This window comes from Camelina sativa, chromosome 17 (genome assembly GCF_030686135.1).
Source record: "Camelina sativa cultivar CO46 ecotype springtype chromosome 17, ASM3068613v1".
In the NCBI taxonomy this organism is placed as follows: domain Eukaryota; kingdom Viridiplantae; phylum Streptophyta; class Magnoliopsida; order Brassicales; family Brassicaceae; genus Camelina; species Camelina sativa.
Window position 1 is genome coordinate 14,004,671 of NC_141896.1, and position 22,681 is coordinate 14,027,351.

Sequence of the window (22,681 nt, forward strand, 5' to 3'; positions counted from 1 at the left end):
TATCAACACTTCAAAAATCCAAAAGAAAAGTATACATAATGAATCAATTATCAATGATTTTGGAAAATATAAAGAGAACTTGGTCCACCTGTATTCAAATATATTAATCAATTTAATGATTTATGTATATTCGTAGTCAAATTCATGTACCTTCTAGTTTACTTTGTTACTTGTACAAAAATGTGAACAATACATGAATTTATTAATTACGTATATTTTATATATCAATTTACTCAAATTCACGTACTTTCTTGGGTACGTTTTCTCTAGACTGGAAATAGATCTCAAATATGTAGCTATAAATATACACACACACACATATGCAACCTATATTTTGCAACGTAACAACACAAATAAAGAAGCAAAGTTTGGTTCCTTCCTCTTTTACAGGCGCAAGTACGACCTTTTTGCTATCTCTACACAAAAGTTTCATCATGATCTATTCCTCTAAAAAGCTGTTCTTCTTCTTCCTCTCCTACATTATGATGATATCCAACTACAACACTAGTGGCTTCTTAACCGCAACAAATAGCGTTGGTTTGAACTACGGCCTCCTCGGAGATAACCTCCCGTCTCCAGCCAATGTTCTCAACCTTTACAAGTCCATAGGCATTACAAAAATCCGAATCTTCGACCCCAACACAGAGGTTCTTAAAGCCTTACGCGGTCACCGCAATATTGAAGTCACTGTTGGCGTTAGGGACCAGGACTTGGCTGCTCTTGCAGCTAGCGAAGAAGCTGTTAAGGGCTGGTTTGTGACCAACATCGAGCCTTACTTAGCCGACGTCAACATTTCGTTCATTACTGTTGGTAATGAAGTCATCCCTGGACCAATCGGTCCGCAAGTGCTTCCGGTCATGCAGTCTCTCACCAACCTGGTCAAGTCAAGGAATCTTCCGATCTCGATAAGCACCGTGGTGGCTATGTCGAATCTCGAGAAATCATACCCACCGTCCACTGGAAAGTTCACGTCCCAGGCGCGGGAACAACTTGTCCCCGTACTAAAACTGTTGTCTCAAACAAGTACGCCTATCCTCGTCAATATTTACCCTTACTTCCCTTACGCGTCCGACCCATCGAACATCCGTCTCGACTATGCTACCTTCAACACTGAGGCCATCGTGGTCCAAGATGGACCATTGGGCTATTCAAACATGTTTGATGCAATCTTCGACGCATTCGTGTGGGCAATGGAGAAGGAAGGCGTGAAAGGTTTACCAATGGTGGTGTCCGAGACCGGATGGCCATCAGCCGGAAATGGGAACTTAACCACACCGGATATCGCGGCTACATACAACAGAAATTTTGTGAAGCATATAGTAAGCGGAAAAGGGACGCCTAAGAGGCCCAACAAAGGCTTCGACGGGTTTCTATTCGCAACGTTCAACGAAAATCAAAAGCCGGCCGGGACTGAACAAAATTTTGGGTTGTACAATCCTACTGGTATGAAACCCATCTACAAGCTATTTTAAGTGTGAAAGTTTCTTAATTAGACTTTTCCAATTCACTAATAAGTGAGATTAACACATGTTATAAGCTATTGGCTTCTGTGAGAGTGGTGATGAGATCTGGTAGCGGAACTTAATTGACATTGAATTTGGTAGTTAAAACTACTTTCTCCGGTTTTTGTTAATGGAATCCTTCATCCATCTTAAGAGTATGCCATTTGTTTCGTATCCGTCTTGTTTGTGCATTTCTTAAATGAATATAATTTTAATATTTTTACTAGATTCAGATCCACACATACGTGGGGAATTAATTTCAAAAGTTAAGGTTATTATCAGTTTGCAATATATTACGTATGCGCGGGGTAATGTTTATAAACATATTTTTAACGAATATTAGTAAAATTTATAATCCAAACTCGTATCAGTATAGTATTTCATATAGTTTTGTTTCTTTAGACGAAAAGAATGATCATATATGTTTTTTTTGACAAAAAGTCTAAATAACTACAATTAAAAAAAAGTTTTAGACAAAAATATAATGTTTATATCAGGACAGAAAAAAAATCCGTCACGTTCCATATATATCATGTTTATTCTATTTCATAAAAGTAATTTTAATAATACTTTACCCATTCGAGATTGTATATTTTAGTCCAATAGATAAAAAAATAGGTAGAAGATTTAGATGAGATATTTGTACTTCATGTATTTTTTGTTTGAATATTTAAATTTTACAAATTAGTAGACATTATACAAATTTTCTTTATTTTTCTCAAAATTATCTATCAAATTGAATAAAATCTGTCATAATGATTAAAATTCCTAATCTCATGACCTAAATTGTGACAAACCCACATTGATAGTTTTACCTCGTAATGGTTGTGCTATTTTTTTTCTTTTGTATTGACCAAAATGCTTTTTTGTAATTTTTTCCTAAAAAGTGGACATGTAATAGTAGAGAAAATGCTTCCTTTTTAATAATATAAATTTATCTATTTGAGATTGTATATTTTAGTCCAATAGATAAGAAAATATGTTTCTTCCAAAGAAAAATGATATGGGAATATGTAAGAGATTCAAAACACACACTTACTAAATGGTGCAAAAGTGAAGAATTATATTTTTAGCTAAACAAACAATTACTTTCATATTTAAGAGTATCATATTTGATATGTCACAAAAAAAAAACAGAGTAAAGGAGAAATCGTTTTTCTTCTTCATTGGCATCGGTCTCTAGAAACCGCTTCCATTCTCCAGAGTCTTGTCGTTGGTCTTTGGTGTCACTTGTATGATTTAATTTCCAACCATTATCTTAATAAACAACAATTTCAAACCCAAAAGAATGTCAGTAAAAGTATGCAGTTATTGAAACCTCTCATCTTACAATAACAAAACTTGCGTTTACCTATTAAACCATCCTTCCGTTGGTTTAATTTTCATTGACACGGTTGATGTGAACACCTCTATTGTTCAACACCAAAGAGGAAACAAATTCTTGATTTAAAAAAGAAAGATAATGGTTTACATAAAGATTGATGGTAATTAAGAAGAGAGAATTGAGTAATTGACTTACTCTTTTCTGATGCGAGTCCATCACTCGACTGTTCTTCAAGATCTCAGATATTGTTACCACAGTTATGATTGCTATATACAGAAAATTATATCATACATATTACGGGACCTACATATTTATACGTAAAAGAGAGAAATCGATCTAAAGACATATCATATGACATGATTAAGTTATAATAAGGAGTGTTTTACCAAAAGATTGAGCAATCAATCCTAATCTCTAATGATGCCAAAAAAAAAATAGAAAACAGTCTGATGATTCAAGAAAGTACCCATATTTGATATATTAAACGTTTTTTTGTTCATCTGTATGTTTAGAGGACTTACCATACACACTAATTAAGTTACATGACCCATACATGATAAGTATATAAAATTAACAAACAATTATAATTTTTAATAGAACAAAATAGAAAAGTTTGTTCCATGAACTCTACAAAAGGAAAAAACGATGATGATGGATGAGTTATAAACTAAACACAAAGAACAAAAAGTCAAAAACTAATTAAAATCACAAGAATAATGAAAAAAAAAAAAAAAAAAAATTCTTTTGTTGGTTCATAAGATACTGCATAAGTGTAACCTTCAGAAGCTGTATTCAGTTGTCTTATTCACTTCAAAATTCATTTTTGTTCTCTGTAAACAAACAACATAAAAACATATAACGTTAGTAAGTTATAAGAAAGATAAATTGATTATATAATTTATCATATATAGAGACTTACATTTTATCATCAAGAACAATTTAGAGAGGATTCTCCTAACTGTGTAGTGTATTGTTTCTACATATGGAGTATCTTTATTGTAACGCGTGAAAACGTATTGAAATGTTTGACGACTTTACTGCTGGTTGCTGGTGCTTTATTTTTTATATTAAATCTCTATTGTGAGATCATTTTGTTGGTTCTGGAGATATATGTGATAGTTCTTGGTGAATTAAGAGTGATATAGATCACTAATTCACACGATGAATATATTTATAGGATAGGTTCGTCGGTTTCAGAATATTCTTTGAAATTAATTCACCTAATTTTCTATATATTCAAATGAAACTATATATTTTCTGAATAAAATTCTTTAACAAAATATTTTGTAATTTCTTAAATTTACGATGATTTGAATAGAACTACTTTGGAGAGTATATAAATTTTAGATATTAACGTATTTGTAATTAATAAATTTAGCAAAATAGGAATCTCATAAAGTTATTCGAAGTATATATGGATTATTATACAATCTTGATATGCATATTAGGTAATATTCTTTAAATTTTGGAATTTTGACTTTGTGATTAATATATCAATGGTTTTATATATGATTAGATTTTTAAAATCACAGTATATGATATGAAAGATTTAGGGAATTACATATCATTATAGTTGTTATTATTGTGGTAAGTACTAAATATGCGGAATATATAATTAATTATTGTTTTTTTAATTTAAAGATTATGGTAGATTCATAGAATAAAATTGTATCCATATATGGTTACCTTTACAAAATCACATTATATTGGTGCCGATTAGGAGATTCTCTTGTCATTGTTAATAGTGTAGATGGTAGTTCCTATTTTTGTGTTCAGTAGAAATTAATTTTGTTTTCCTTAAATTATATTTTCAGTTTTATGTTATCCCTATACGCAAACCTCAATTATCGGATAATACACTTAAATATCAGTTTGTTTGGCTCCGACTTTTTGGCTAAACTTATCACATCTAATATCTGTTTGGATACACAATTTATATATCCTTATTCTGTTTTCAGTAGCATTTCATGTAATAATCTCTTAATCTATGTCTACTTATTAAAAATGCTTCCCTTTTAATATTATAGATAGATAGATATTGTTAAGCAAAATCAGTCTCCCAAATTGTTTCAAAAATCAAGGTCTAAATAAATCTAACAAACTGCATTCGTGTTGAATAATTATAGCGATCTTGATTACACAATGTTCTTTAGCATTATATGTTAACTTTGGAAACTCGTGTGAATGTTTCTGAAGAAAAAAGATTTTAACCTTTGTGATAAAATATGACTTTTTCGATATGAATTTAGGGTTGAGCCCCAAATTTGTTTTTGCAAATCTTGACAAATGTTTTTGGGGTTAGTCATCTTTTATAAATCCAAAAATTTCACCTCTTACTTAAAAAAAAAAAAAAATTAAATGTCCAAACCAATATACAATAAACTCAAAAGTCAAAACCTAACGAAATCTCATTTTAATGCTAATGTATTCGAAAACAAATGTTCTTTACCGATCCAATGAATCTTTACTTTCTTTATTCCACATTGAGAATCCGCAATAGCACTTGTTATACAAAAGAGTTTAAAAACTAGTCATGCATTGATGCCATTACGACGGATATATCAACAAGACTTCCTCCCTACAACACGTTTTCTTATTAGCAAAATTAAACCAATTAACTTCGGTCCCAAACTACCAAATGCAATTTACCATTGCTTGTTATGAACCATTGTGAGTTGTGACAATCATATAGTATTTTTCTTGAGACTCCTTCATTTTGAATCCATCTCTTCTCCATTTTTTTTTTTTTTTTTTTTTTTGCATTTATACGTTAAAAAGCTAATCAATACACAGCTTTTTATCATATTAAAAACTGTTTTAAATTTGCCGACATGAAAAAAGACTATTCTAAAATCAAGTTAAGTAAAGAAAAACAAAAAAAGATTGTGATGCTTAGATTGCGATGTGGTGGTAGGGACTCGGTGAGGGTTTTGTTGTAAGAGTATGAGAAAAAAGATCCGTCCTTAGTTTACAAATAAGACACCCAAAAGCTTCTTCTTCTTCTTCTTCTTCTTCCAAAACTAAACGAGATAACTTCGATTCCAAACTAGCAGGAATGCAGACAAGTATTGCTTGTTATTAAACCATTGTGAGTTGTGACAATCTTATTATATTTTCTTTGAGACTACTCCTTCATTAATTTTGAATCCATCTCTTTCTCCATTATTTTTGCATTTATAGGTTTTTTTAAAACTAAGCTTAAAAACAAGCTTTTTATTAGTAGTATATATCAAAAAAACTGTTTAAAAATTGCCGACGCGAAAAGAAAAAAAAAAGACTATTATTCTAATTAATTGTAAGTATTATGAAAAATAAACAAAAGGGAAAACAAAAATAAAGAAAGTGATGCTTAGATTGCGATGTGGTAGGGAAGGACTCGGTGAGGGTTTTGTAAGAGCATGAGAAAGAGCTCCGTGCGATTGATCCGTCCTTAGTTACAAACTTCTTCTTCTTCTTCTTCTTCTTCTTCTTCTTCTTCTTCTTCTTCTTCCTCTCGTCTTTAAAAATCCTTCCTTTATTTCTCAATCTTTCATTCAGAGAGACATACAAGTCCCGATCTCATTAATCTTCGGATCCAAAACACCATGGAGGTTGAAGAAGAAGTGAAACGAATCGTCGAACAAGTTAAAGAGCTTCACGACTCTTCCACCTCATTCGTCTCTTCTTCTTCTCAAGAAGAGCTCTCTCTCCGTAAAAGAGCCTCCGTCGTTGACTCATCAATCCGCCGTCTCCACTCAACCCTTGTCTCCGACAAGCATCTCGATCCTAAACTTTTCGAAAAGGTCCAATTTTTTTTAAAAAAACCAATCTTTCTCGATTTCTCCGATTCTTAAATTTGTCTCTTTTTTTTTTTTTTTTTTTTTCTGGGTTACAGCTAGAGGAGGATCTGCAACGTGCTAGATGCATGCTTGCTGATGGAGACACTTCATCGTTTCTTCCATCCAAACCTCAAGGTTTCTAAATCTCTCTCCCTTTTGTGATCAATCAATGATCTAATCTCAGATTCAAGTTTTTTTTTTTTTTTTTTTTTTGTGTTGATCCAATTGTTAAAAGGATTAGACTTTGTGTCATGTTTGAAAAGCAGGACGCTTTGTAAGAATGTTTTTGGGACCTGTGAATGTTAAAGCTTCACGGAAAGATATACAGCTTAAAGTTAAAGAAGAATACAATAGCTACAGAGTTAGTATTTTGCATTTCCCTCATTAATGTGGTTGGTTGGTTGGATCTTGCTTTGATGTATGAATGAATCTGTTAAAATTACTTGTCTTTTACATGGGAACAGGATAGGACAGCTCTTCTTTTTCTTGTTTTCCCTGCAATTCTTTTGACATTAAGATCTTATGTGTGGGATGGATGTTTGCCTGCATTCCCTGTTCAGCTCTATCAGGTATATATATAATGGTTGAGTTTTCTGTTTTGGTTTGAGTTACTTAAGCTTATGTTATATGTGTTTTGGATTGACATGTAATCCTCTTTTTATCAGGCTTGGCTTCTGTTCCTTTATGCTGGTTTGGTTATGCGAGAGAACATTTTGAGAGCTAATGGGAGTGATATCCGTTCATGGTACTCTTATCCTATTCCTTAACAGTTACTTATGATTGTCTTGCTATTGGTATCCAGTGTTTTTAAGTTTGATGTAATTTTGTTATGCTATTGCTGAAAGTCACATGATATAACTTTGGGTAGACTAGATCATTATGTCGTGTTTTGCTACATTGCTCTGAGGTTCTAAATTCATTAGGTTGCTCTTTCCTTTGAGAGCAGGGTTCATTTTCTTTTGGATCGTTCTCTTTCCGTCAATTAGACCCTGTGTGCTGCTGAACCTCTTTCTTTGTCTATTTGCTCTTTAACCCATGAAAAATTACTCTTAACTTTAGGTTGTTAGCGTAACTCAAGAAACATCGAATTTCTTGTCGCTGCCACTCTGGTCAATGTTTTGCTCTATTTTTGGTACCTCTCTAGGCTTATACTGATCACACTGCTGAATGAGAGACATTATAAATTAGTTGATGATAGGAATTGTTGTATAGGAAATGTAATGCAGAAGGTTTTTACACTGTGATTTACCTATATATTGTCTCCTGTTTGGTATTGAATGGAAATATAGGAGTGCTGTTAAAGAGATAGCTTATTTTTGTTTTCAGTTAGAGATCGATTCTTTATATCATTTAGAGAATAAATGAGAAACTTTAGTCTCCCATAAAGGCATCAGTGGGTCAAGGATTTTGATCTGAAGTGAATCATGTGCAATCTTATCAACATATAAACCTCTTGACTGATATGATTTTTCAGGTGGCTTTATCATCATTATTTTGCCATGGCAATGGCCCTTGTCAGTCTCACTTGGGAAATCAAAGGTCAACCGAACTGCGTTCAGAAGCAGGTAGTGGTCATTAACTTTATCATATACGCATAGTAAAAGCTACCATGCAAATGTTTTGATCGTTCTGAATCTTTGCAGAAAGGAGTGCTTCTTTTCCTCCAATGGGCTATGATGCAAGGTGTTGCGATGCTTCTGCAAAATAGATATCAACGCCAAAGATTATACACTCGCATTGCACTTGGAAAGGTGCCATACTATTTGCATTTTTTCTCTGGCCCGAATCCTATTTGCCACTATAAAATGGCTGTAAAAGTGTGCATTATGGTCATTTCAGGCTAAAAGGATGGACGTTGTATGGGGAGAAACAGCTGGAGTAGATGGGCAGTTGTTGCTATTATTTCCTATTTTGTTCACTTTACAGGTAAAATTTTTACTCTTAAATCAATTTTACAGAAGGTTACGATAGGGCATCTTAAAGCTTCACATTTCCTTCACCTTAAGACCAGGGTTGTGTACGTTAGCTGGTGTTTTGTAGCTATTATTTGTATGCATGGCTTACATACGGATATACTGATCTCTTTTAAGATATTTACTAAGTAAAACCAATCTTCGTGATGTCCTCTTGGACTTGTAAGATGGTCGAAACAGTGAAAGATCACCAGTTCAAAGGAAACTTCAGACTCCTACTAAGTTCATAAGCTTGTTTATCAGATTGTAGCTAAACATGTTTTTATTCTACTTTGGAAACACAGGGCTTTGAAGCATATGTGGGACTGCAGTTGCTTAGGACAGTATTTATGGGGGTAGTCGCTGAATGGCAGGTATATATTTCTCTTCTGGCAGCATTTGTGTATTATCCTATTGGTGTTTATTCACACACCGGTCTGTCGAAAAGCATAAAATAGTGATGTAGACATACTTGAACTAATATCATCGATGTAGGAAACTTGTGAATATCGGAAACTCAGTCTCTCTTGTCCCTATTTTTTCTCACTTCCAACCGAGTAACTTATCTTAAATCCGCATAGTATTGTTTATAACAATGGTTTTCTGATGATAACGTGAATACTGGGGCAGGTATTGGTTTGTGGCATTCTTCTGGTTGTGATGGCCATTGGAAACTTCATAAATACAGTAGAGACATTGATGGTGAAGTCAAGGTTTAAGGCTAAGATGAAGAGAAGTAAAAGCAGAGCAGAACTCGACTAAACTTCCTAACTTATTATATAACTACAGCTTTTATAGTCTCCAACTGTGGATCTTTCTCCCCATTATTTGTTTTACTTTGATAAATTTTGTTTTCTTGGGGCAAAAGTGACCTAAGAGTCTGGAAAAAAAAAAGAAAAAAGAAAAAAAAAAAAGAAAAAAAAAGGGAGCGCCCTTTCTTTGTGTAAATGGAAGTGGGACTTGATGGATTGAATCGTGTTTTCAACTAACACTTGTTGGGTTTCCAGTTATCAAATCCTTAAAAAATGGTGTTGAACTTAAATTTGTATCTTTGTCTTTGTTCTTGGTACTTCCTCGTCAAGGTTTCCATGGCTATACAGAAAGGATCAATATATTTTACCAAGATTGTTTGGGCTTATAGCAAGTAGTCTCCTTGGTCTTTTCTTCGTTGGTGTGATACTCGAACTCGTGACATTGAATACAACTTTTTTAACTTTTTGGGTAGGTAGTACACTTGTGTTGTTCTAAGGATTTACGTGGTTTAGAGAAAAAAAAGACACAGAACAAAAGAATAGAGAGAATATTATATGGTTTTGTAGACAAGAAAAGATAGGCAAAGCCTAATCAAAAAGGAAACTACACATGCATGTGATCAGTTACTTAAACAGAGATCTTAATCTTTTGAGTTAATGGTGAGATCACATGTGAAAATGTAGATTACATGTTGGCTTTTTTATAAGGTGGCCCTCATTATACGTAATTAAAACAAAAATAAATATAAAGTTGAGAGTCTAATTAATAAAAGAAAACAAAAAAGGCACATGGGTAGGACAGGCTCATTGGTGTATTTTATACACAACAACTACATTGTAATATATGTGTATAATTAGATACATATACATAATATATACAAATGATTGCACGTTGGGGCAGCTGTGTAAGAAGACACAAAGAGGTGAAAGCAAGTTGGCAATCAAAGTGGTACTTACTCTTTTCTTACCTGTACCCATTTCCTCCATTATTACTCTCTCTATCAAAAAAGATACAGAATCTTTTCTTTTCTTCTTCTTCTTCTTTATTTTTTCATTTTTTTGGGTGTGATCATGCTGTCTCAAACCATGTTTCTATATTCTCTTATATTCAAATATAACCATCTCTTTTTTTTTTTTTTACTAGTATATAAATTTTACAGTAAATTCTGAACAGTTTTCTTAAAGGGTATTTAAAGAAAAAAGCAAAAAAAAATATATTAAAAACAAGAAGGATGAACAATGAGTTAACATGAGAGTGGCACGAGTCTTGTCGTTGTAAGTACAAAAGCCTGCACATGCTTTTGATTGTAAGAGCTAAAAAATGAAAAAAAAAAAATAAAGGAGAAAGTTGAAACAAAAGAACAAAACTTTGAGCGACCCTGTTTAACTGATTGTGACACCAAAATGAATAATGGCTTATCGGATTGTATTTGTGGGCGCCGCAAAAAGGATAACAAAAAAACATAAAAACACAAAGAGATTCTTCTCCTCTCAAAAACTATAGGCTTTTGTTGAATGAGTCTTTCTTCTCAGTCAAAAAAAAAAATATATAAAAGCAAAGTGAATAAGCCAATCTCAAATCATCTATCAATTCATATATGTTTCTCTTGTTTATCAAGAAAGAAAATAAAATAAATAAAAAAGGACTCTTTATTCCCCAATTAACCAATCAACAAATGTTTTAAGAAGAAAAAAAGAAAAAAAAAGTGTGAGACTTGCTGATGAATTACAACTCCAAATAATCTAAATGTTTTGTTCATGTGGGTGGGTGGGTGTATGTGTGTGATGAACAATGGTGTTGAAGAAGAAAACAATGAACAAGAGAAGAAACAAACAAGAGAGACAAAAGGGAAAGAATGTGAAAAAAGAATTGTATTCACTGAAAAAAAAAATCAAAGATCGATGAGAGCTTTGATTTTTTTTTTTTTTTTCAGTTTGTGGTGTCAGATGTGTGTTTGTGTGTTTGTGTTTTGGGTTTTTTTGGGTGTTTTTGTTTAGAAACTATGCACACATAAGTACATTTTTTTCTTGAAACAATGGTTCTGTTTTTTTTTTTTTTTACTGAACCATTGTCAAGAAAGGTGGCTCGGTGTGGCCATTGCCTCCTCTGTTTGCAGGGCTCTGAAACGCAATCTCGAAAGCCGCGGACTTCTCATCCTCGTCTAGTTCTTCTTCATCCATCTCCTCTTCTTCTTCCTCCATGTTGTTATAATTGTGAGACTCTTCAATCTTTTCATACTCGCCTATCATTGATTCTTGTTGTTGTTGCTGTTGTTGTTGTTGTTGTTGTTGTTGCATCAGCTCTCTCATCACAAGGTCTTCTGGCTTCAATTCCAACAAATCATATTTCAGTTATCAAAGAACACAAACAAAATCACATTTTGAGAAAGAAAAGCAAAGTTTATACCTTTTCTGTTCCTTGTGTACTTTCCTCTATAGGCTCCACCTCCTCACTTGAAGCAGCTGACCCATGAGGTTGAACGTTAACATCTCCTTCTTGAGGCGGTTTCACCGCAGAGACCGGACTCTGCTTTTGTTCTTGAGGTAGACCAGAAGTGCTTGTACCGCCACCAGCACCACCACCGAGTACTTTGTTGCGGTAAAGAAGATCGAGACGGTGAAAGTAAGGACAAGTCTTAGCGTCTTGAGGACGTTTCTTGTTGCTTTCTTTAACTTTCTTGTAGTACTTGTTTATGTTTTCCCATTTCTCTTTACATCTCTTTGCGTTTCTGTTGTATCCCATTCTCTTCATTGAAGTAGAGATCTCTTCCCATAGAAGTCCTTTAGGGACATTATCTTGATACCTTGGTTCCATTCCACTTCTTAAGTTTATAAGCGCTAGTATCTCCGCCTTTGGCCATCTTGATGACGACGGTAATGACGATTGTTCCGAGCTCACCATCATCTCTTGTTGTTGTTGTTGTTGTTGTTGTTGCTGTTGTTGTTGTTTCTGTTCTGGTTGATGAGGAGGAGGAGGAAGAATCTGTTGTTGCGGAATCGCCATTATTGGTTGCTGTAACTGAGACTGAGCTGTTGATAATGGTGGTTCTTGAGGACGTTTAGCGGCTGGTGGCGGTTGAGGCGGTTGATGGGGCGGTTGAGGCGTTTGAGATGATAAGGAAGGAGGTAACTGAATGGTGTGGCCAGTAATTTTCTGAATCAAGGAAATGATTGCGGCGTCACGAGAAGCAGAGGCGGCTCGTTCTTGAGACATGACCTCATGCTCTCGAGCTAACCGAGACATCTGTTGACGTTTCCAAGCTTCTTCACGATCAAGACGTTCTTGTTCTCTCTTCTCAAGGGCTTCCAAGAAACTCCTTTGCATAGCCGCTTGCTTCTGCATCACTTGTCTAACCAAACCTTCGAATAGTTCCATCATCTTACCTCCTCCGCGGTTCCCACGTTTGCGTTTGCGTTTGCGGCTACTTGAACCGGCAATGGTAGCTTGATCCACATCCATATCGTCGTCCTCATCATCATCAGACCCCATTCCTGAAGCCGTGGATGAGCTATGAGACGAAAAAGTAACTCCCGGAAAGGTCGGAGCCATTGGAGGAGGCGGCTGTGGAGTAGGAGTAAAAGTGACCGTATGCGTTTGAGGCGGTTGCGTGTGCGTGTGCGGTTGCGGTTGAGAAAATACGGGAAATGGAGAAGAAGAAGTAGAAGGCATGATAATGGGATTAGCCACGGAGAGAGGAGTGACGTCAAGGGAAGATGAAGGAGGATGAGAAGGAGGAGGAGTAGGAGTAGTGTTGAGAGCTTCAAGCTGAGAGAAGAACTTGTAAGCTTTACCATCATGACGACCACCACGAGTTTCTTTAGTGCGTTTGTAATATTTCTGAACGTTTTCAAATTTCTCTTTACATTTCTTTGCACTTCGTTTATAACCTAACTCCAATAGCTTCCTGTTCAATACATTAAAAATAAAAATTCAGATTCTGTGTTAATTTTTTTTTTGGTTGTAAAAAAAAAAAAAAAAAATCATGTGTACTGTTCGATCGGATTATTTTTTTTTGAAAAAAAAGAGTCTTGGGATTTACAAAATCGAAAACGTCCCAGAAACTCATAAGAGCCAACTCTGTAATAAACAAACAGTTCTTTAAATTTTTCTTTTCTTGGGGATGGTGAAGATGCTTTGATCTCGAATATATTATTATTTTTATTTACCAAACACACACAAAAAGAAAAAAAATTATACTAAAAAGAAAAGAAAAAAAGAAAAAAAAAACACATGCAAATGGATCTTTATTCTGCAAGAAACACCATTGATGAACAAGAAACGTAATGGAGATAGGAGAGAGAGAGAGACCTGGAAACATGTTCCCAAAGAGGAGCTTTGAGAGTAGCATCACGAAAAGTAGAATCCATATCGGATCGGATCCGAAGAAGAGCAAGTGTTTCTTCTCTCGGCCATCGATTTCCCGATGAAGAAGACGCACTTCCTCCTCCTCCACCACCACCACCACCTCCACCGTCATCCGCGGCAGCGGCTGAGAATCTCATAAGCTCTTCTAAGTTAGCAGGAGGTCTTGAACTAATCGGTGAAGCTTCCTCCACAACTTCATTACCACCACCACCACCTCCTCCTACTTGCTCCATATCTCTAGATTTCACCAATCTTGATGGTTTCACCACTCTTTTCTTTCTCTTTCTTCTCTAGCTAGAGCTCACAGTTTGGTTTAATATCTAGCTAGATAAAACCATTGATGATGAAATAAGAAGAAAGAGAAGCAAAGCTTAAGCAGCCTTTTTTTTTTTTTTTTTTATATAACTGCAAGTAGCTAGGGTATGGAGAAAGAGAGAGAGAGAGAGAGAGAGATGATGAGGATTACGAGGATGATGATGATAGATAGAGAGAAAGAGAATGAAAGCAAAGGAAGAAGTTAATAAAGCTGAAGCCCTCTTCTAACTTTGCAGCAAATTATTGTTAAACCCACTTTTCTTCACTCTCCCCCTTTTTCTTTATTTATTTGTTTTCCTTTTTTTCATTATTCTTATTATTATTGTTTAGAAAAAAAGGTCCACATATTTTTATTATTACATTAAATTAAAATCCAATTTTGTTGTGTATTATTATTATTATTATTTATAGAAGGAATGCTTGGATCCGCAAACATCTCATTGCCAGTGATCTGATTCATTTTTCTTTTTTTTTTTGGGGTTAATTTTTCTTTTTTTGTTTGGCAAAAAAATATATATAATAAACACAAAATCATGTGCCTCCCATGTTGTTGTCCTCTCCCACCATCATGTCTAAGGTGTCCACGTGGCGTTGTCTCATTGGTAGGGTATGTGACAATCAGATTTTTAGGGGAAGAGGGAAAGGACACAAATGGAATTTAAATAGTTTTTTTTACCCGATTTGAGCTGGACCAGCCTTGACATCTACTCTCTCTTTCATCTCCAGTTCAACAGTCTCTCTTTTCTTTTTTCATTTTGTGTAATATATACACAGTTATAGAAACAGAACTAACAATAGGAATGCCAAAAAAATAAAAGATAATAGTGATAGAAAACTATAGTAAATTCAATTCAATATCAATAATTTTATAGCTGGGTAAATTTGGTAAAAAGCCTAGCTGAATAATGCAAATTATGAAAACTGTTACATAAAAGATATTATCATACACAGACTAGTAGTTTTATATTCAGATGATCCAAGCTTCTCGAATTGATAACTTTAAAATATGATTAATAATACTGCAATATTTTGTATAGGATATATCACTTTGATAATTATAAACCATAAAAGATGTTATTAAAATAATATTTTCATAGTTTTCGTACCTTTATTTTGAACCGAATTTTTACTATTTTGTATTGTTTCTCCATTTTTTTACCATTAAAAAAACTTATAGTTATTGATCAAAACCTTCTATGACATATACATTAGTTTTCCTTTGATTGTATCTAAAAACTTGAGATTTTTATAATCTGTTAAAATAGGAAAAGAAAAAGCCAATGGTTAAGCCAAACCCACTACCAACACTATCATTTTATGTCCTTTTACAACAATTTTTTTTTTTTTACTGAATTTGCAGCGGTTTTAACATAGATGAATTGATTTAGTCTAGGTAACAAAGCCAGGAGAGACTCATTTGTATGCCAAAATTTTAGTAAAATGTTCTCTGGATGTTGGCATATAATCATAAAACGTTGGTTTGCAAAACTTATTTAGAAAAATAAATAAATGCGATGTCAGAGTTAAATGTTTTTGAACCTACTGTGCTTTGTTTTCTTTTCTAATTTGGTGTATGTCCAACATTATTAGAAAAAGTTGAGTCCTTTGGATTTTTAAGATGAAACTGTGGTATGTTCATTTTCTTTTATTACATTTCAGTTCCTCCCTAGCTAACTAATATGTATCAAAATAAAAGTCACGATGATGATATTTGTTTTGGTACACAGATTTTTCGACAGCAAAAAGTACAAATACTACAATCTAATAAAGAAACCTCATAACAATTAGGTGAAATAATGGGGTAAGTACATTAGAGGTAGTAAAGAGTGTGGTGAATAAAAGATAGGAGGGAGTGATGAACAGAAAATTGAATAGCCTCATATCTAAAATTAGTTGCAAACTGAAGACATTGATGCAGACACTCACACTGTCACATTATACAACTCTTAAATACCTCTCACCTACACATATATATATAAATTCACATTTCATTTTCATATTACCAAATTATACGCTACACAAAAATAGACAGCTGATTTCTGGTTATATATGAAAAGGAAAATAAACTATATGATTGATATGTCAGGCAAATAACAAAATAGTTGAACTATTGTTAGTGGAACGAATTAAGCTGAATTAAAATTCTCGTAAAATAGTTATAAAATGTTGACAAATTTTTTAGCTAATTAATTATGTTTTATTTTTTATATGCTTATAGTATATAGGGGAATCACTTCTCGAAAACTTAAAAACGTGAAAATTCGATGAACATTTTGAATACTAAAAATAGTAGAATTACGTTTTTGAATTATGAACAAATGGTATGTAATATATATATACTATGTATTCCTTATAATTTTTTTTAACAAAATCTAAAAATTAGGGAATGAAAGATGCTAATAATAGTGGTTAGAGAAAGGAATAAAAGTAAAAAAAAAAAATAAAGAGTAGACGAAGGAGAAGGAGAAGAAGAAGGTGGGCGGTGGAAGTGGAGAACTTTCTTGAAGGGGAAAGAAAGAGAGAGAGCGGCGGAAAACACACAGCTGTATTCTCTCCTTCTTCTTCCCCACTTTCACATGCCTCTCCTTTTTCACTTATTTATTACTTATTTACATGTGATGTGTTCTTCTTCTTTTTTCTTTTCATCACTTAATTATTAGTAATAATATTCTTAACTAAAAAAACACTTAAATAAATACTATATATATAAAAAAAAAACCAAAGTGTGTAATCAGACGACGAGGTGGTAAGAACATGCTCACGGAGTCTCTTCCTTGATTTCTGAATCTCTCTAGTCTAAAAACCCCATCTCTCTTTCCTTTTTTTCATCTTTCTTTACATAGAGATCTAGATCTTAGGGGGGTTTGATTAACCCACTAATAATCTTAACGTCTCTCTCTACGACTACCAATAAATCTGATCTCATTAGGACACAAGTTGTCAAACTCATTACTTTCCCAACTTGTGTCATACGAGGGACTTACCAAAAGATAACAAGTCAACATCATTTTGACGGGTCACACAACATTTTAGTTTAAATGGTCCTTGTAATTTCCATAAATTTTCACATCCACGAATCTTTTTTTTTTTTTTTTTTTTTTTTTCTCTTTTCTTACAAATCATATCTACATTTTAGTGGCAGCAAATAAATACCTTACAAAGTCAAAGCCAAAGCCAAAGCCAAAAGAATTGCTTACACTACTAAGTAACTAACTCACCAAAATCTAACTTTGGGGGCTATATTTTGATCATCGCATTAACTATGCGACCCCTTTAAATAGAAGCCATGAGGCAACTGCTCTCTCATCATAATGTCAATTTCAAAGGTTTACGACAAACAAGTAACATAACCTGGGCTCACTTGCCAGTGTGTCAGAGAGTTCATGACAAGTCAACTCACACCACAACACTCTGATTAAACCCACAGTTTTTAGAACACACACACACATCTTAAAAATCTATCCAACCAAAGACCTTTCCTTAAATCCGCACTAAATCCATAAACCTATGGACCACTTACCTCACCCCTACTACTAGTGGATATATTCTTCTTTAATATATTAAACATAGTAAACCCACAAATATTATGTGGCTATATCAAAATTGGCAAATGTAGTAGATGGGGAAAAAAACAAAACCATTCTTAACACAGGTAGATAGAGTTCAGTGGTAAAGATTTGTTGTTGTACACATTACACTCGTTATCTCAACAGGAAGAGTTGAGTTTTGAAATCTCAGATGTACAAAAACAAAAAGTTAAAGTGGAATAAACAAAAGAGTGACAAATTCAATTTGGGGATTAGCATTCTAAGGTCAGACAACAGTTAAGGTACTGGATCTTACCTATGTACAAGCACAGGATAGAGCTGGAACAGGATAGTATCCACCATAACTCATTGGGAACTGATCGTGGAACCCAAAATTACCTTGCCACACTGCCCAACTGTTAATCTGAGCGGCTCATTAGTAGAAGTTGGGGTTGCTCTGCAACACAAGCGTCGTGGTGCCTGATCGAAATCAGTTAAAACAGAGGAAGAATCGTCAATTGCAAATCTTTAAAACAAAAAAACATTAGGTGATCAAAAGAAAAGATAATTATAAAAACCTCACCAAGTGCCAATTTTTACTCAGAGGAAATCCTTGGACCTGGATCTTTTCCACTTTGTGCAGAGGAAGAGAGCGTGGAAAACATAGAAGCTTCCTCTTCAAATCATCCTTTATCGAGGATCTCAAGTACGTTCCGAGTGTAGCATTGCCTTTTCGTCCTACGTCTTTCAAAAAGAAGCGGATAGGCTTCTTACAGAGAGATGAAATTGGAAGCTTTATGTCAAGATCAAACTCACTTGGCTGACTTATCCCATTCCAGGCAGAGAAGGAAAGTTCAGCTCGCTCAAGATCCCGTGGTAGGACAATACTCGGGAAAACTTGTACAACATAGCCAAGAGAGATCGAAAATGTCAGTTTGAGTGTATGATCGTAGCAGATGGATCGCTGCAAAACACAACTGGGATCCAGACTCATGGCTCTTGTCAAGAGTTTCAAACTATCTAACGTCGATAATCCCGGATAGAGAGGATTAACAGCTTCAACGTGATGAATTGAAACAAAAGGTGCAATGGGATGAGAGGATAAGAGACCATGAGCATCTCCCTTAATATCCCACTGCCACAAAATCATGGAATCAGCATTGTCGTATCAAAGATCCAATATATCATAGCCGCAGAGATGATGTAACAACATACCTGGTGAAAGCCAGGCTCTCTGGACAAAGGAACTCCGAGTTCGGTGATGCAGGCATGGAGACGATCGTCACTGCCATATAGCTTAGGGTATCTATCGAGGCAATCATCGTGAATGCGCGATAGAGCTTCCGCTAAAGGGTAGCTAATGGCAATGCCACCGCCTCCAAAGGCCATATTATGACTGAAGTAAGAGTTAGCAGAGTGACTCTCGGAAGGGTTTCCAATATAAACCATCTCTGAAGGATCGTACTTGCTTAACACGGCAACAAGATTGTGAACATTAAAGATAGTGTCATCATCTCCAAGAACAAACCACCGAACATCGGGGAGAGCAAGCCGAAAAGTCTCCATGGCAATGCGTGAGATGCGAAGTCCAGAAGGGTGACCAGTGGGATTAGTGTAACGAAAACGAGAACTGTCTTCAGAGACAATAATAGGAGGAAGTGAATCATCACCTTCTACAGGAGAAACTTGCTCTTCAAGCCAGACATGACCACGCATCTGAGAAGGTTTCCACCATAACCTCACAAGTTCCTTACGACGTTCCCAAAGCTGTGAAGATCCAGCAATACCAAACATCAAGTGATTCAGAGACAACCGATCAAGTCTATCAATCTCCGAGAGAGTACGATTTCTAAATTCATGCTCGGATAAAGGAAGAGCTGGAAGAGACGGCGGCGGAGGAGGATGAACCTTAATCGGAGTATGATGGTGCCGTTTGTTCCAGAGATGATTGTCTTCCCAATCTTTAAGGAGATGCCAGCAACGAGAAGTGGTCGGAGAGAAGACGAGAGAGAGCCAAGCGACGGAGGCGAGAAGAAGAGCGGACGTAGCGAGTAATGCGGTGGCGAAACGAGTGAGACGACAACGACGATTTCGAGAAGAGCAAGGACGGTGAGGAGGCGGAGAAGAAGAAGAATAAAGGTAAGGGATGAATGAGCACATGACGGTGAGGATTAAACGCATCGCCCCAACCGCACATTTCCGCCGCCGGGCGACGACGCAGTACGGCGGCGAATCAAGATTCCGATCGAATTAGGGCACAGGGTTTCGATCGCCACCGTCTCTAATTTTTTTCTCTCTCCTTCGCCGTCGCTTTGACCTTTGAGGGTTCGATTTTTATTTTCATAATTTTGGGGGTGGATTTTGGTAAGAAAAATTCGCCCAGGAAAAAATAAAATAAAAATAAAAAATTGGCATATAGTTAATGTGGATATAATAAATGGGCCTAATAAAGGCCCAATTAGGGTAACAGTGTAGTGGTACGGTCTCAATCTAGTGACCACATCTCATATGATACACTTCAGTTCAGTTCCCAGGTGGCATATAATTGTACTATCGGAAAGCCCAACGACCGTCACTATCATGTCAGAAAATCAGATTCGTTATCCTATCTTTTCATTTATCCTTTTTGTTTTTTTATTAATTGTTTTAAATCACAACTTTAATTTCTTTGAAGAAACGTTTTTTTTTTCTTTTTTTTCTCAAAATCTATTAATGTCCAAATCAGTTATAATTAGTATGTTTAATTCGGTAAAAAGAAGGTTAAAGTTTTTTTTATATATCGGTGCTGAAGTACAAAAGAACGGGCTACAAAGCAAATTAGACGAACTAAAATAACGAAACTTAATACAAAAGACAAGCTATAAGCTCATTGATTCTAACTTTGGACGGGAGAGAGCTTGTACTTGCTATCCATATTCTTTCCCTTTTCGTGTCCCCCCTTTTCTCGAACGCCGTACGTCCATATTTATAGGAAACTGTGTCGGTTCGTCGTCCGAAAAGATCAAAATACCCTTCTTTTTTTGAGGTTTATTTGGGCCTTTTCTAGGCCGGGTCTTTTGTTGGGTGAGGATCTACCCCTAACAGTATTCCCCCCTCAACACCAGTTCGTAGCTTTTTAGATGGAGAACTCTGTCCAAAGGACTCGTCTTCCCCTTGGAGTCTCGGCGTGGGAACTCAGCTCGTCCGGAGGGTTCCGGATTCTGAATTTCGATATTTAGAATGGTAATTTTGGACAAGATTTGAGGAAGTGAAAGGTTGCGTGTGAGATTCCTTGGTTTTCGACGCTAGAGGTCGAATCATCGAGTAAGGTTTCTGACGCTCGAAATCCGGAAGTCGTACCTTCACCAAACGCGTGTTGTAATGATTACGCTTCGAGAATCCTCCTTCCCTTCCAATAAATACCTCCTCTCTTCTTCATTTTCTTCATCTTGTCTACGAGTCATCCTCTGCTCCCGAATCGTCAGGTATTTTTCCTTCTTTCTTTAAATCGTTCATCTTCTTTTCTTGCTTGTTTACAATGACTTCCCCTCGATCCACTTCTTCCGACTACTCTGCGGCGAGTCACCTCCGGCAAGCGACTTCTTTGGATTCTGACGATGTCAACAGGCCGAGTCGTGTTGGGTCAAGGTCGTCGACGAGTCCTCATTCCGATGCATCTTCTGACTCGGCTTTATTTGCTGAACTTCAACGTTGGGCTTTCTCTCACGCGGCGACTACGAGTTCGTCTCGTCTTCCTTGTGCGATCCCCTCTCTGATTGATGAGGATCTAGAGGATCTAGACGATTCTTGTATTCCTGAGGATCGTGTCGTTGTTCGTGGGGCGCTGCCGGTCATCCCTCGCATTTCTGGGCCTAGGAGGCACATCCTTTCATACGTTCCCCGGACCACTCTTAAGTCTGAATCGGCTGAGAGAGCAGTTAGACTCGGCGGGTTGTCCCCTCTTCCTCTTATTATTATTCCGAACGAAAATCAGCTTCCTTGGGATGCTCCAGACGGCTACATCTGTCTCTCGGAGAAGCTTTTCACCGAGTGTGCAATCACATTTCCCCTTCCTGCTTTCCTGTTGTCATATTTGACGAATCGTAAGATGGCGATATCCCAATTTGCAATGGCGACTTTCCGGAATGCGGTTGGTATCTCTATATTGGCCGAGGCAGTGGGGATCAATCACCCGGTTTATACCCACAAACCAAAACACATCGCCGGGTGTTTATTACGTTGGTTTGAGGAGGCCTATACTCGTCGAGGGGACTAAGGGGAAGACTTACAACTAGGCCGGATCATATTTCTTCATGAAAGTAGTTCCGGAGGTCGTCGAAGATCCTTCAATTCCCTTATATTCTAGGTGGAATCTTTCACTTGGTAGCCGACCTGCTTTGTAGCTTCTTTACTTTGGTTTTCTGGTATCGTGATTAACTTTGTTTTTTTTTTTTGTCTTGCAGTTTCTGTGCCAAGGTGTCTGCTTCCCTACCCTGCTGCTTTTCGTGCTGAGGTTGACAAGATCAAGTCGGCTGGTCCTTACGTTTGGCCGGGGACTACTCGAGTGACGAGAAAGACATCAGTGAGGAATACTTCGTCGTCGAAAGTAAAAACTTCCAAATCGACAAGTAAGTATTTGAGTGAGTTACGGGTGACCGAGCTCATCTTTTTTAAAAAAAATTATCTTGTCAATTGGCAGGAATGGGGCGTCTAAACTTGGAGGTTCCTGACATTTCTGCTCGTTTCTGTCGATCCACTAGGACGCTGTCCATTCCAATTTCCGACCCTCCTCGTCCGCGTGATCATTCTGAGGATCTGTTGCCCGAACCTTTAGTGGGGAAGAAGACTGTTTCGTCGCAGGACGCCCGTCTCGCTGAGGCACATGCGGGGAAGAAGGCTGTCGTCCCTCCTCCACCTCCTAAGCGTCAGATCAGCTCGGCTGGAACACTTTCCTTAGGGAAAAGAAATAAAACGTCAGGTCGTCCAGACGCCGTTGAACGGGCTGGGGAGAGTACTCTGCAGAAGAGGAAGGACGGTTCGGGTTCGTCTGTTTCCGAGTCGACTAAGAGGCAGAAAAAGGGTGACTATGAGTGGGATTTCCGCTACTCCACGGCAACTCGTTCTTTCCCGACTGACTCTCTTTCTT

The 22,681-nt window shown here is 36.2% G+C and overlaps 3 protein-coding genes and 1 pseudogene across 5 annotated transcripts; 2 read left to right on the forward strand and 2 right to left on the reverse strand.

Moving 5' to 3' along the window:
• The first annotated feature begins 335 nt into the window (after window positions 1–335).
• LOC104759640 (putative glucan endo-1,3-beta-glucosidase BG4 pseudogene) lies at window positions 336–1,728 on the forward strand (annotated as a pseudogene). Its single transcript, XR_015587616.1, has one exon. The product of XR_015587616.1 is annotated as a putative glucan endo-1,3-beta-glucosidase BG4 pseudogene (transcript).
• A 4,002-nt stretch (window positions 1,729–5,730) lies between these two features.
• LOC104759641 (uncharacterized) lies at window positions 5,731–9,638 on the forward strand. Its single transcript, XM_087496098.1, has 10 exons — window positions 5,731–6,608; window positions 6,701–6,779; window positions 6,911–7,005; window positions 7,109–7,213; window positions 7,310–7,389; window positions 8,119–8,209; window positions 8,288–8,395; window positions 8,484–8,570; window positions 8,902–8,970; window positions 9,227–9,638. The coding sequence occupies exons 1-10, from the start codon at window positions 6,411–6,413 to the stop codon at window positions 9,356–9,358; spliced, it is 1,044 nt and encodes a 347-aa protein (XP_087352224.1). The 5' UTR covers window positions 5,731–6,410; the 3' UTR covers window positions 9,359–9,638.
• A 1,342-nt stretch (window positions 9,639–10,980) lies between these two features.
• On the reverse strand, window positions 10,981–14,511 carry LOC104757682 (trihelix transcription factor GTL1). 2 transcript variants are annotated; one of them, XM_010480438.3, is made up of 3 exons: window positions 13,658–14,511; window positions 11,756–13,253; window positions 10,981–11,673 (listed from the first exon to the last, which is right to left on the reverse strand). In XM_010480438.3, the coding sequence occupies exons 1-3, from the start codon at window positions 13,945–13,947 to the stop codon at window positions 11,407–11,409; spliced, it is 2,055 nt and encodes a 684-aa protein (XP_010478740.1). In that variant the 5' UTR covers window positions 13,948–14,511; the 3' UTR covers window positions 10,981–11,406. The 2 variants fall into 2 exon arrangements, with proteins under 2 accessions (XP_010478740.1, XP_010478741.1); XM_010480439.3 differs by having other exon boundaries at window positions 10,981–11,669; window positions 13,658–14,463.
• Window positions 14,512–17,649: 3,138 nt separating this feature from the next.
• On the reverse strand, window positions 17,650–20,071 carry LOC104757683 (uncharacterized). Its single transcript, XM_010480440.3, has 3 exons — window positions 18,772–20,071; window positions 18,140–18,691; window positions 17,650–18,036 (listed from the first exon to the last, which is right to left on the reverse strand). The coding sequence occupies exons 1-3, from the start codon at window positions 19,735–19,737 to the stop codon at window positions 17,923–17,925; spliced, it is 1,632 nt and encodes a 543-aa protein (XP_010478742.1). The 5' UTR covers window positions 19,738–20,071; the 3' UTR covers window positions 17,650–17,922.
• Window positions 20,072–22,681: the final 2,610 nt, after the last annotated feature.